Source organism: Heptranchias perlo, chromosome 16 (assembly GCF_035084215.1).
Source record: "Heptranchias perlo isolate sHepPer1 chromosome 16, sHepPer1.hap1, whole genome shotgun sequence".
Lineage (NCBI taxonomy): Eukaryota > Metazoa > Chordata > Chondrichthyes > Hexanchiformes > Hexanchidae > Heptranchias > Heptranchias perlo.
Genome location: NC_090340.1, coordinates 44,026,136 through 44,040,706, shown reverse-complemented (window position 1 = coordinate 44,040,706; position 14,571 = coordinate 44,026,136). Strand labels below are relative to the sequence as shown.

Below are 14,571 nucleotides of genomic sequence, written 5' to 3'. Positions count from 1 at the left end.
ACCGAGTGTGGCACCAAGGAGCCCTAGTAAAATTGAAGTCAATGGGAATCAGGGGGAAAACTCTCCAGTGGCTGGAGTCAAACCTAGCACAAAGGAAGATGGTAGTGGTTGTTGGAGGCCAATCATCTCAGCCCCAGGACATTGCTGCAGGAGTTCCTCAGGGCAGTGTCCTCGGCCCAACCATCTTCAGCTGCTTCATCAATGACCTTCCCTCCATCATAAGGTCAGAAATGAGGATGTTCGCTGATGACTGCACAGTGTTCAGTTCCATTCGCAACCCCTCAAATAATGAAGCAGTCCGAGCCTGCATGCAGCAAGACCTGGACAACATCCAGGCGCGGGCTCATAAGTGGCAAGTAACATTCGCACCAGATAAGTGCCAGGCAATGACCATCTCCAACAAGAGAGAGTCTAACCACCTCCCCTTGACATTCAACGGCATTACCATCGCCGAATCCCCCACCATCAACATCCTGGGGGTCACCATTGACCAGAAACTTAACTGGACCAGCCATATAAATACTGTGGCTACGAGAGCAGGTCAGAGGCTGGGTATTCTGCGGCGAGTGACTCACCACCTGACTCCCCAAAGCCTTTCCACCATCTACAAGGCACAAGTCAGGAGTGTGATGGAATACTCTCCACTTGCCTGGATGAGTGCAGCTCCAACAACACAAGAAGCTCGACACCATCCAAGATAAAGCAGCCCGCTTGATTGGCACCCCATCCACCACCCTAAACATTCACTCCCTTCATCACCGGCGCACTGTGGCTGCAGTGTGCACCATCCACAGGATGCACTGCAACAACTCGCCAAGGCTTCTTCGACAGCACCTCCCTAACCCGCGACCTCTACCACCTAGAATGACAAGAGCAGCAGGTACATGGGAACAACACCACCTGCACGTTCCCCTCCAAGTCACACACCATCCCGACTTGGAAATATATCGCCGTTCCTTCATTGTCGCTGGGTCAAAATCCTGGAACTCCCTTCCTAACAGCACTGTGGGAGAACCGTCACCACATGGACTGCAGCGGTTCAAGGCGGCGGCTCACCACCACCTTCTCAAGGGCAATTAGGGATGGGCAATAAATGCCGGCCTCGCCAGCGACGCCCACATCCCGTGAACGAATAAAAAAAACCATAACTCTTACTTGCCAGAGACATCAAGGGCTGAGTTGGATACAGAGATGTATTTCTAACATTATTTAATCAACAGTAAGTACTATGATTAATATCAAAGTTTGATATCCATTACAGTAAAAGTAGCTGAAATCAGCATTATTTTATGCACATTAAGTTTTATTGCATGTGTCACATTCCAAAAAAATCATACGCTGTATCTTTCATATCCCTTTCTCTGCCAAATATCTATCCCTCTTCAGTTTGAGGATGCTATCTACCTCCATGGGCAGTCTATTCCATATATTTGCCACCTTGTGTGTAAAGTAGTTAAATCTAAGCTGTTCAGTTTCCTTCTTCTGAACTTGATCATTTTTGTATTTATCCACATTAAATATCTGCCACTCAACAGCACAACATCCAAATTTGCTGTATATGATCCTCTGATTCTGATATCAGTTATTAACCCTAGACAGTTTCAGTCATTTGAGTAATAGGCATTTCATTGCTGTTTGATCACTTGCTTTTTGCTATATTCAAACTAATACCGACATCAACAACATCATAAGAACAAATTTAAAAATCCAGACATGTTTATATAGTAGTTTTAGTGATGAGATAGCTAATACAGGCTCTCCAAATAGTTTATTTGTGTCTTCAAAATGGCTCACTCACATAATACACAAACCCTGTTTCTACACTACAAAGCTTAAATGCAGCTCAGTGCCTTCTAGTTGCACTTGTACTCAAACACCTTTTTAGTCTATAATACTTTCTTGCCCTTAAAACAAAATTACCCAAAACAAGCTTAACTATCTTAAGGCAAACCCTATTACACAACGCAAACAGTTCCCTTAAAAATGCAGTAACTTTGACATCAAGTAATTTAGAATCAGTGACCCATACTCCAAATCTTTCAGTTCCTTTGAACAGAAAGAAAGAATTTGCATTTATATTGCGCCTTTCACAACATCAGGACATCCCAAAGTTCTTCATAGCCAATTAAATAGCTTTGAAGTGCAGTCACTGTTGTGATGTAGGGAAACACAACAGCCACAGGTCCCACAAACTGTAATGAGATTAATGACCAGCTCCTCTGTTTTAGTGATGTTGATTGAGAGATAAATGTTGGCCAAGACACCAAAAGAACATTTCCACTCTTCTTCAAATACTGCCAATGCGATCTTTTACATCCACCTAAGATGGGGCGTGAGTTTCCATCTCATCTGAAAGACAGTACCTACAAGAGTTTGGCATTCCCTCAATAATGCACTGAAGTGTCAGCCTAGATTATATGCTCAAGTTTCTGGAGTGAGACCTGAACCTACAACCTTCTGACAGAGGGGAGAGTGCTGCCACTAAGCCAAGGCTGATATCCGACTCAGAACAGCCTATAGACACATATCTGTTACAGTAGAGCCATACTGAGAAAAGTACCCCAGTAGCAACTTTTTCCTCTGCCCTTGAAGGGAGTGACTGATGTTGGAGTATGGTTCCATTGGTATCAACTGCGCAAGTAGTCATGATTCACACAGGCCTCAGAAGTGCAGACAGGCTTCACAAAGCCATTTTACTGTAGTGCTACACAATGGTGACATATACACACACAGGGAACAAGACCATGAAAAATAACATTATGGAAAAAATATTTTTTAAATGGATAGAAAGATATCAAAAATGGAGATCATTTATTTTTATTCAGTGCTATAATGAAAATAACTCCTTAAAATTATAAAAGCACATGACTATAAGCTGTAAATACACAGTGTAAGATCAGAGATAAGCTGCAGAAACAAAGCTAATCTGTTATAAACATTTATTTAAAAAACACACACATACATAACTATTGGAACAGTAGTCAAAGGCAGAACAAATTTAAAAATTGATTGAAATGGCCATTTAGGAAACTAATATCCGAATGGCATACCAATACATTGGTCAGTTTACTTCAAAGGCAACAAAAAAAGGCACTAGCTTTGGTTGTCAGGAATTCTTTTCCTTTGAATACTAGACCATGCTCAATCTTTAAAGTGAAAAGGTAGAAAAACCAGCAGTGACATTTTTGATCCACCCCTTTCCCCAGCACCGAAGTGTGACTAAAACTGCACTTCACACTAATTCTCTAAATTTTTGCATTGCAATTCACATCATACAAATTATATTCTGAACCAAAAAGACAGAATTTAGCAAAAATTATAGAATTCTATAGTAAGGAAAAATAAACTCAACCAAAAAGAGTGGTGCGCTAAGAGCTCTATTATGAATGGTGATCAAACGGTTTAGTCTTCCAGGATGACACAAAGTGGTTACAAAGAGCTTAACTGAATGTCGATGTGAAGTACAGACAAATCTAAATCCAAACTGGCCCAAACATGGGGGGTGGGAGAAAGAGACGGGAAAGAAAATCTGTCCATGTATGAATTGCTTTTAAAGTGTAAATGAAATGAGATGCATGCCTCCATGTATATAAGGGACTATTTTGCATTGCCTACCAAAAAAAAAATCCACGTGCACTGAAGACTTAGTTGAAGGTGGGAACGGGGATGGTGGAGGAGTAAAAGAAGGAAGTGGGTGAAAGAGATGCACGTGATCTGCATCAACCAGGAGTTGGTATGTAGTCTGATTCATGACAGTCTAAGCCTGGGTGGGGGCTCTCTGCATTTAGTATGCATCAGAATCTCCAGTGCAGGCTTTTTGCTCACATTGGAGTCTCTTTCAGTTCAGAGAATCTAAAATTTGTAGAACCTAAATTTTGAATTCCCAAAAGGTGTTCCAAACTTATCCCATCTCCTCTTCAATGTATATAATGCTGGAGGTAAACCTGAGAATTTGGATTAGAGTACCAGTCCATTAGACAATGATGTTTGCAACTATGGATTAGTAACAAGATCCAAAAAAAAGCACATTATATCTACTGCAACTGTATCCAATCAATATAAAACTGTACAGTCGTTAAACTACCTTCTTACACAAAATGCAGGATTTCAACTAGTCAGGCAACTCAAAGGCTACCTGCCAATCACAAAATGAGGCTTCAAACTCCAGGTATAAAATAAAACTTTATTCTTTTGAATTTTATTTTTGACTACCTAAAGTGATGGCACATAAAAAGCGGGAAAATAATACCTTCTAAAAAAGTTTGACTTTTCTTAAAAGTTCCTAAATGAACATTTCCTGAGAATGCATGTGCTGTCAAATTAAAGCAAATTTTGCCAATAGCTGTAATAATTTGATTCCACAATGCCTTTAAAAGCAGTACACATGATACATCCAAACTGCACATAGCTGAAATGAAATAAGGATTTCAAATTTAACAATGGATTTGTAAATCATTCAATGCAATATATATATATATGTAACTAAAATAGTGCTACTTTATAGTGTATTAGAGCATTCCTAAATTCTTCACATTAAGTCTGTTATCCAGAGGAAAAAAAATGCTGCAAAATAGGATTATTTCAGTAGTAGGATACAGGAACAGGAAGAAAGTCTACCAGGAATATATCAAATTGAAAAACCTTTGGCTTATTTACACTTCTTTGGGAATTTCAAATGAATGAATCATGGACTAGTGGGAATAAAGCTCTCCAGGCAATAATCCATGCTGATCAGCTCAGAAAAATGTTATTCATCTAAACTTTAGAGGCAATTTAGTAACTTATTTTCAAGCTCCAATGCAAGATCAGTTGGAATGTAATTTCAGTTCGCATTTCCCCCCCCCCCCCCACCATCAAATTGTGCCATGTACCCATTCTCCATTATGTGCTCCAGTCACATTGCTTTTAATCATATATAGTGGTTTTAAAAAGTCTCTAAATTGGCTGGCTAATGCCATTTTCTCACTCGTCTCCACCACCATACATCTCAGCAAGTTTCTTGAAGCGTGGGCCCCAGTTGTTCAAGTGGTCATAGTCCTGATCTTCATCAGATTTGTTGGACGAGTTCAGTGAGCTCAAAGATACAGCCTCTGAACCGCCACCTTCATAATCAAACACCAAAAGGGAGTCATAAGGTGGAGCAGTTGGATCATTATCAGCCGTCTTCAGGTTCTGTGATGGAGATAAAACCAAATGAAAATAAGTACTAATCAAATGACTGCAAAAAACATTCTGATCAGAAGGTTTACAGCCCCAATTACAGGGTTAAGGTGATAGGAAACTGATTAACAAAACTCTTAATCCAATAACTTAATTCAGGTCCTTGAAAGTTGCTTCCAATTTCTAGACCTATTTTCCAGACATTGCTCTGTAACAATAGGCACAAATTCAGATTGAGCATGTCACAAACTTCTGTCTATTTCCACCACATTTTTCCAGATTTAGGCTATTTTAATAATGGTTGGCGTCTTACCTCATCAATGAAGTTGCCAATCTCATCTGGGTTTGCAGGGCGCGGTCGATACTGAGGTGCCAAGAGTACTGGAGCCACATCATTACGAACAACATCAGGTCTTGCATCTAGGCCCCTGTGCAGTTGGCTGAGATCATAATCCTGTTAAACAAGTGGAACATGGTTATATCATATTAGAGGGGAGATTTTTTGTACATTTTCTACTTAGAGTGGGAATAAAGCATTGTGGGGACGATTTTAATCTGCGTGCAGTAAATGGGTGGGGCACGCATGCCAACTGCCTAGAGGAGTTGGTGTTGGACCCATACGATTAGCAGTGGCAAGCTATCAGCGTGAAATATGCTCCCAATGGGCAGCAAGCTGATTTGGAGGTGAAAAATCAGGCGGTGTGACTGCATATCTACGGGCCTGCAGCAGCAGCTTAAAGGGGAGGAGTATTTTTTGTCTGGAACAGAAAGACGACAGACTGTGGAGCAGCAGATAATGAGTGCAGAACATACAGCAACAACTATACAAGCTTTCAAATCCGTTAAGGTGGAAAACCAACAAACAACTGCCAGAATAATGTCTCCAAAAGATCCATCCAGCTTTACCTGCCAATAGCTGAGGATCCCTTTAAATATCACTGGAAACAGCTGGCACCTGACCTGTACCACCAATAATTGGCAGGCAGGAGCAGGAACTGGTGCTAGCTGGGTGGGGAGACACGAAAACGGCAACGGGGGTCTAAATTACATCACTTGTCCCCTATTTGCAATTATTCAGGAGGAGCCTGGTTATTTCAGGTGGGAGCTACGGCTGCCTATATTCAAGTTCGCCCAAATATCAGAATGGATGTCAAAAGCAGTTGTAAACAGAAGGGACTAGCAGCATCTCCATTTTAGTTCCGTTATTGCCCGATTTCCCAGTACAAATGGGATGGTAGCAAGATGAAAATTGCCCCCGTGTTTTTAAATTTTTATTGATAATACTGGATAATTTGGATTCAATAAAATTAAAGAGATTGAACAGTCAAAGCCTGAACTGCTTTAATACTTAAACACGATGTACATATCTGCACATTTAACTTTCTTGCCTATAATTTAATGTACAGTCACTCCATTATTTACGTGACATGCTCCAACACTCAAATAGTTGGTTTCATAGCAAATAGTAAAAAAAAACTGGCTTTTTTGAGATTGTTCTATCAAGTTATTAAAGAAAAAGATTTTAAAAAACCTATTGTGAATGATGAATTTGTCAACTATAGTGAATGATAAATTTATCATCCTAGAATATTAGGTAGCATAGTGGGATAGCCCACCTATCCTTTCACCTTTCGAATCTGCATTACAAATCTCCCCTAAATTGGCAATCCTGCTCGAAGAGAGCAGAAAAGCATCTAGTTTGAAATGGAAGTGTTCACACCTCACTGATGCAAATCCAATTTAACGACATTCTACATCCTGTGTTTTTTTAGTCATTCTACAGCCATCTGATGACAAAAAGCTGCAATCAATTTCTTCACACTAGGAAATGGCTGTTCTCACCTACTGGAAACATGCATTTCAAAACCATGTATCTGCATGTGCACATAACAATAAAAACTGGGTAATACTAGGAATTTAGCATTGGACAAGTTCTGTGTACCAACAAAGCTGTTTGGAGCCTGGATTTCTTTTTAAAAAGATGTGAAAATAAGCAATTGTACACAGCTTGGTAAATCAATGAATTTGCTTGTATTAGTTAAAAGGCAATCCGTTTCATATCAACTCCTTCACATTCCCCCCACATTATACACTCGTACTTACTCATTATCATTAAGTTTTGCTTTTGTGCTTTTCAGGACTTTGATCACCAGCCAAGTTTCAAGTTTTAGTGATTTATGGCCTTTTACTGAATTGACAGTACATTAGACAAAACTTATTGAATGTTCTATTCATTTAATCTGGCTCATAGAGTTGCCCCCTCCACTTACAGATGATGCATTTGCACTCTCAGGGTATACACATATTACCATCTTTCATGGCAAGATTCATGTTTAACAATACAGTTCTAACTGGAGGAGCACAGGTCAACTGAGAATAGCAGAGTGCAGTGTCTAACGCATGATGGCAGCCTAGCTGAACAGGACATTAAAACGAATGCAAGCATATGGCACAAGATGTAAGTGGGTCCTATGTAGAAAATAGATTCCAGTGCAAGTGTGCAGAGTAAACCACTCAATAGGGATCCCAGTTTATAGATGCTCTTCAAAAGCATAATTTTACAACCTGCCGTTATGGCACTAACCTGATCTTCCTCACCACCTCCCTCTTCATCGTAATGGTAAACATTGTCCCGAACATCCTCTTCAGGCAGTAAGGGCTCCTTTTTGACATTTCGCCTCCTTTTTATAAATAGCAGGAGTAACAGCACCAAGACTGAAAGAAAATTGGTGTTTTTTTTTAAAATTACTATATTTTAAATTCCATAAGTTCAGATCCAGTATCTGTCATCACAAACACTGCAGCCTTACATAAGCTTATATGCTCATGAACAAGATAGTGCTTACAGCAGTTCTGATGCAGCGACTGTACTGATGCAAACTTTACACCCCTGAATCAGATAAAATCAGTGGCTATTTATAAACAGCATGTGAAAGGGTCTGGTTTCTCCATATAGACCATTTTAAAAAAAAAATACGGTGTTCAGAATGGATGACTGTTCAGATTTTTCCCATCAAATCTGTCAAAAGTTGACTCTTATAAAATATATATGTGGCCAATTTAGTTCCTACATTACAACAGTGACTACACTTCAAAAATACTTCCATTGGCTGTAAAGCACTTTGGGTCATCCTGAGATCATGAAAAGCGTTATATAAACGCAAATCTTTCTTTTCTTTCTCTCAAACTCATGAGAACCACTCTGACTGACATCAGCGTAGACCAGGGATTGAACCTGTGACAATCCAGGTCTGTATGCCTCAGCTACTCCCTAGATGAACATGCTCAGCCACAAGGACATTTCTTTAAAATCCTTCTGTGCATCCTCCATAATTAGCACATATAGGATACAACAAAAGGTCACCTCCAATGCCCTGCTCATACTACATATAGAACAGTCCCATCACAGCTGCACAGTACACTATCCTAATTATTTAGGGATGCTGAACTTGCACATTGCTTAAATTGGCAGAAGTACTAGACATGTAACTAATAGTAGAAGACTTGCCCTGGACCTCAGAAGCTCTTGAAGGAGGAGAATACTCCTCAAAGAAGCTGTAGCTCTGCAGACCTTGCCTCAAAGTATACAGTTTCATTTGGAGGAGCAGGAGAAAGGAGCAAAGCGGTTTATCAGTGTTCCCTTAGACAAGACACACACTAACTAACTAACTAACTAGATAGATGCTGTTAGGAGCGTTCAATTTTTCTTGTGCTGGTTTGATATTTTAAGCAGTCTCACATTCTAAAACAAGTAAACTATAGCAATTTAATTGTACTTGCACTATATCCATATTCACACTATAGCACACACCAAAAAAAAAACCTTTTAATTGAGAATCTAACAGCAAGACCAGGCCTCAACATTACACCCCATGGAACTTTGCTGAAGATTTGGAATGCAGATTATCAAGTTCAACTCTTCAAATGTAGATTTTGTTTTAAATCATACGCAAGTGATACTCACTCAACAATGCTAAAATAGCACCCAGAATAGCCAAAATGCCCGGGATTCCAAAAGTAGCACCAGCTATCCTCTGTTTACACCCTCCATTTTCCTGACAGTCGCACACCTCCACCCGCAGCCCTGTGACCTGAGACAGTGCCGGCTGCCCGCTGTCTGTTATTTTCAAAGAAACTTCATATATGTTGGGATCAATGACTTGAATCAGTTGTAACATCACCATATCATCTGAAGAAGAAAAAAAATCAAGCGTTATATTTTAATATATATTTTTTCATTAACTTGCAATGTGCTAAAATACATCTGTATTTTGTAAACAAGAACCGCATTCTAGCCATTGCCATTTTTGGCCCATCCTGAAAATGAGTGCCCAAGTGCCCATCTGTTTCAGTTGGGAGGGTACTTTTAATATGTCAATTGGGGTCAGCACACTCTCCACTCAATGGTACTAGGCTTGGAGCAGCCCAAGCAGAGGTCTTTAAAGGGACCACTGCAGGCCACTCAGAAAACACAGCTAGAAATGCTGTAGTACATGTAAACTCCTCCTGACTCCACAAGAGTCTTGCCACCCGCTGCTGACACCGGCACCCCCCACAATGGCATACCTCTCCGCGTCCTCCCCCACTCCAACCCATTACTACCGGCTCAGCTCAGTGGAGGAAGTGTTGGATTTCCCCACCAACCCCAATCACCGAGCTGCCTGTGAGTGCTGGTTCAGTGCTCAGAGCTCACTAATCAGAAGGAAATGAGGCCTGGCTCTCAAAATGGCTGGGACCTCTCACCAAGGACATCAAGCGGCACGATCCCACCTGATGTTCACACAAAGTGAAAATTGCCCCCATTAAGCTAGTGTTGGCTAGGGCTGCAGAAAGTAACCTGAGATTCCCCAGCTGCTGATACACAGGCAAGAGCAACCTTTGAACTGAAGTAACCTGAGTTCAGTCGCTGGCCTGAGCTGGCTGGAACCGGTTTGAATTAGCTAAGTTTTGTGAAAGACAAAGGAGACGTGATAAGACACAAGTCCTTATTTAGAAAAGGAGTAATGAGGTAATGCTACCTAAGTCCTTGGGACAGAGCCAATGAGGAGAAGACACAGGCAAAAGCGAGCAGGCCTAAACCAAAGGGAGAGAGACAGCACAGCTTGAAGAGATAAAATTCGGACTAAGAATGAAGGATCTGGGGCGTGGAGCCAGAGCGAAGATTCTGGAGACCAACCACCGCGGAAGTGGAAGACCCTACGTCAGGAACGTAGAGAGAGAGAGAGAGAAACGCCTGGCCAGCGTCAGCTCTCCTTTTCAGGTATTATCCTTTATATTCTGTGACCACTCGGAGTGTCAGAGGAACCTAGTGGGTGTGCGTTTAGATCCTAGTTTGGGTATAAAACTGTATAACCTGGTGTAAACTGCATGTCTATATCTAACCAGACGTATAAGCTATATGTATATGATCTAACGGCGTGAATAAAGCGAATTGAGAGTTAAGAGAGAATTGACTCTTCCTCTTTGTACTAAGCCAATAACCGTAACCGGTGACCTCTGGTCAACACTAGCATTTGATAGTATCCGAAATCCCAACTCCCAAACCCCATCCCAGGAGTTCTTTCTTGACATGCAAGTAAGTTGCCTTCACGAGATACTACTTTTTGTTTCAGATGGTGGAGAAGAAACACAAGGCACCATATTATAAAAAAAAAGACGGGGTGGGGGAACACAGCCAGGGTTCCCAGTATGTTCACTAACTAGTGACTCCCATTGGAAAGTCTGTGGGCGCAACTGTTGGATGAGGACAGGAATGGAATCAGCTGTAGTGCCCTATATGGTTGAATAGGCTGCTGACACTCTATCTACACCCAAATATGAAGAATGGCCACATGGATAAGATACTGATGGACTGCAGGTATTCATGGAACTGTATTTCACCACAGCTATCTTCAGGAGAGGAGGGAGTCAGACAAACCAGGATGGTTCGATTCTTGGTCTGCACTGAGCTGAGAGATCTCAGGTGAGTGTGAGAGCCAGGGGGCAGAAAGATCACATCATTGGACTCAATGCCCACTGATAAAGGGGTTAATAGTTCCTTTTCCTCAGGTGCCACTCCTCCCCCCTTCAGAACTATCATCTTCACCCTCTCCTCAAAAAATACACCTTCTCTATTCTCTCTACAGTGCTCAAAAATGAACCCGCCTCCCAGACTGTGCCTGTTTCTCCTGTCATTTCCTACTTGAATTTTTCCATACAGATTTCACCCTTCCTGCAGCCTTAACCAAAGTCATAAATGACATTTCCTGTCTGTGGTGTTCATCTTTTCTCCTCTTCAATTTTTGACACTATTGACCATACCTTACTCCTCCAACATCCAACTACTACAGCTGCTGCATAGTTTCATTCCTATCTAAAATCAACTATTGCATCTTCAGCAATGGCTTCTCATCCCTTCCAACACCAACACCTTTAGGGTCCCCCGAGAATCTACCCTTGGTCGTCTCCTCTTCCTTATCTACATGAATCCCATCAGCGACATCATCTGTAGGCACAGGATCAGCTTCTGTATGTACAATGATGACATCCTGCTCTACCTCTCCACCACTTCTCTCAACCCCTAGACATTGTCCTGGAGCGAGTCATAACTTGCTGCAGCTCAACACTAAGACGACTGAAGCCAAAGTCTTCGCCACTGATCACAAACTCTGCTCCCTCCCCAGGCTGAACTATAACATTTGTAGTCCTGTTCAATCTTGAGTTGAGCTTTAAACCCCATATCCTTTCCATCACCAACCAGCTCTGTAACATTGCCTATTCCCATTCATACTGAGCCCCTATGCTTCTGAAACCCTTATACATGCCTCTGACAAGAGGTTGTTTCCCATGGCTGGAGAGTCTAGAACTAGGGGGCATAGTTGCAGGATAAGGGGTCATTTAAGACTGAGATGAGAAGGAATTTCTTCACTCAGAAGGTTGTGAATCTTCGGAATTCTCTACCCAAGAGGGCTGTGGGCTAAGTCGTTGAGTATATTCAAGCCTGGGATAGACAGATTTCTGGACTCTAGGAGAAATCGAGAGATATGGGGATCGGGCAGGGAAGGGGAGTTGAGGTTGAAGATCAGCCATGATCTGATTGATTGGCAGAGCAGGCTCGAGGGGCCATGTGGCCTACTCCTGCTCCTACTTCTTATGTTCTTATATCACCTTCACTTTTGATTATTTCAATGGTCTCCCATTGTCCACTCTCAGTGAACTCAACTTGTCCAAAATTCTGTCATTCATATAAGTCCCACACGAAGTCCTAGTCATTCATTACCCTCTTCCTCACTGATCAACACTGCCTTCCCATCACCCAATACATTAATTTAAAATCCTCATTCATGAAGCTCTCCCTGATGTCACTCCATCTCTACAATCTTCTGCAGCCCTCGATGCCCTCAAATGCCATTCTTCTAACTTCAGCTTCTTGGATCTCCCCTCCCTCCATTCTACCATTAGAGGAAGAGCCATCAGCCACCTCAGTGGAACTCCATCCCTCAACGACTCTGCCTCTATCACTAAAAATCCATCTCCTTGACCAGACTTTCAGTCATTCCTCCTAATCTTTCACCTGGCTTGGCACTGGTTTCCTTACGCCTATTTATCAAACACCTTGGGACATTTCATAATGTTACAGGCACTATATAAATGCACGTTATTATGGGCTGGGGCGGGAAGGAGAATAAAATAAAATATTCAGTTAGGGTTCCCATGGCTGATCGTCCTCCAAGTGAGTCCTGCCAGAAATGTATGATGTTCAGCAAGCAGTCAACACCTTCAGAGGGAAAAAATTGTTTTAAAGAGGAAAGATAAGGAAGTTTGGCAGAAGAAGGGAAAATAGACAGGAATTTTTTTTTTGGGTAAGACTGCCCTTTTAATAGCGGATTGCTTACCCTTGTCTGTACGAATGACACTCCAGTTATTCTCAGCTCCATGAACTGGCACCACAAAGTAAGGGTAGGTGTTGGGTGGGATGTCTTTGTCTACTATGGTCACATTGACAGGGACAGCATTATGATTACACACGCGATTCAGTGGAGCAGTAGCGACGGGTCGATTATCATTGATGTCTTCCAGCTCCAGAAGAAGGGTCCCAGTACCAGTGGCGGGTGGAGCCCCTGTGGAAACAAAACAGAAGAGCTGAATCCTGAAGCAAAGCTGAGGAAAAGTTAATTAGTCAACTGACTCAGTCAGTGCCCTTTCACAAGATCATTATGGATGAGGGTAGCCATTCAAACCATTTTAGTTCATTCATCCAGAAGGACCCAAAAGTGCCTCCATTGCAGCATCCAATTTATTTTAAAATAATTCTAGGGTTATTGTCTCCACTGCTCTATCAAGAAGTCCATTCCATGTGTGTAAAACAAAATTCTGATATCCGTTCCAAATTTGCTTCTCACTAATTTAAACCTGTGCTCCTTGACCTACTCTCACAATGTAAAATAACATTCCAGATTTTACTTTTTCCATATTGTTAATTTTGTATGTTTGCATAACATCACTTCTCAGATGCTTTCTTTCAAGGCTGGAAACCCAAGTCTTTTCTGTCTTATATATAGCCATTCTATTAACAAATGTCAAAGATCCCCTCCCACAAAAGGTTCTGGATTTAAAGAGACAAATGACCAAAATACACAATTAAATGGTTTTAAAAAAAGGCCATTACAGCTCTTTGCCATGTGCTTCATAGTATCCAGTGCAGTCAAAAACTCTGAAGAGATACTACAGTAGACTAGTGATGTTCTGGTCAATTTTAGAGAGAGCTCGGACATTATGGGGGTGATTTTAAAACCCAAGAATGGGTGGGGGGTTGAAAATAGTTGTTTTTTTGGGTCGCAACTGCAAAATTTTCAGACTTTGCATTCCTAGCAGGAAGCCTGTACTTTTATGTGACGACGCTAAACCTGGAAGTAAAGCCGGGTTGTGGTCGCGACCCAAAAAACAACTATTTTCAATTCCCATCCACCCCCAACCCACCCGTTCTTGGGGTTTAAAATCACCCCCTATGACTCGAGTCAGCTGGCCAGGCTGGTGCTAGAAGTTGGAGACTTGATGGTGGGAAAAATCTAGAGAACCACATAAAAGTTTCATATTAGGTGCCAAATAAACTAAGGACTAAATCACATCACTACCTCGTGACATAATCACTAGACGACAAATATTGCAACAACAGTCACTGATGAAGGAAGCCAGGGTATGGTGGCATGAATTATGTGGATCTCTACAAACCTTTTAACAAAAATTCAAGTTGTACTTACCATCATCGTGAGCGAGGAATGTAGCAGTATATATGCTGTTCTTAACATATTCGGACTCTCTATCCATATTACTAATTAGTTTAATGATGCCAGTCTCTGACTCAATTTCAAACCATTTTGCTGGGTCACTTCCCATTCGATAGCTGGAATATACAAAACAAAAAATTGCCAT

General features: G+C 41.4%; 1 protein-coding gene across 1 annotated transcript in view; it reads right to left on the bottom strand.

Moving 5' to 3' along the window:
• Nucleotides 1-2,665: 2,665 nt before the first annotated feature.
• cdh31 (cadherin 31) overlaps nt 2,666-14,571 on the bottom strand; it is a 49,587-nt gene continuing 37,681 nt past the window's right edge. Inside the window, exons 11-16 of the mRNA XM_067998042.1 lie at nt 14,400-14,542; nt 13,035-13,259; nt 9,125-9,349; nt 7,745-7,875; nt 5,474-5,614; nt 2,666-5,172 (exon numbers count right to left, since the gene is read on the bottom strand). Coding sequence (XP_067854143.1) covers nt 4,963-5,172; nt 5,474-5,614; nt 7,745-7,875; nt 9,125-9,349; nt 13,035-13,259; nt 14,400-14,542 — 1,075 coding nt within the window. The 3' untranslated portion in view covers nt 2,666-4,962. The remainder of the gene's footprint in view (nt 5,173-5,473; nt 5,615-7,744; nt 7,876-9,124; nt 9,350-13,034; nt 13,260-14,399; nt 14,543-14,571) is intronic.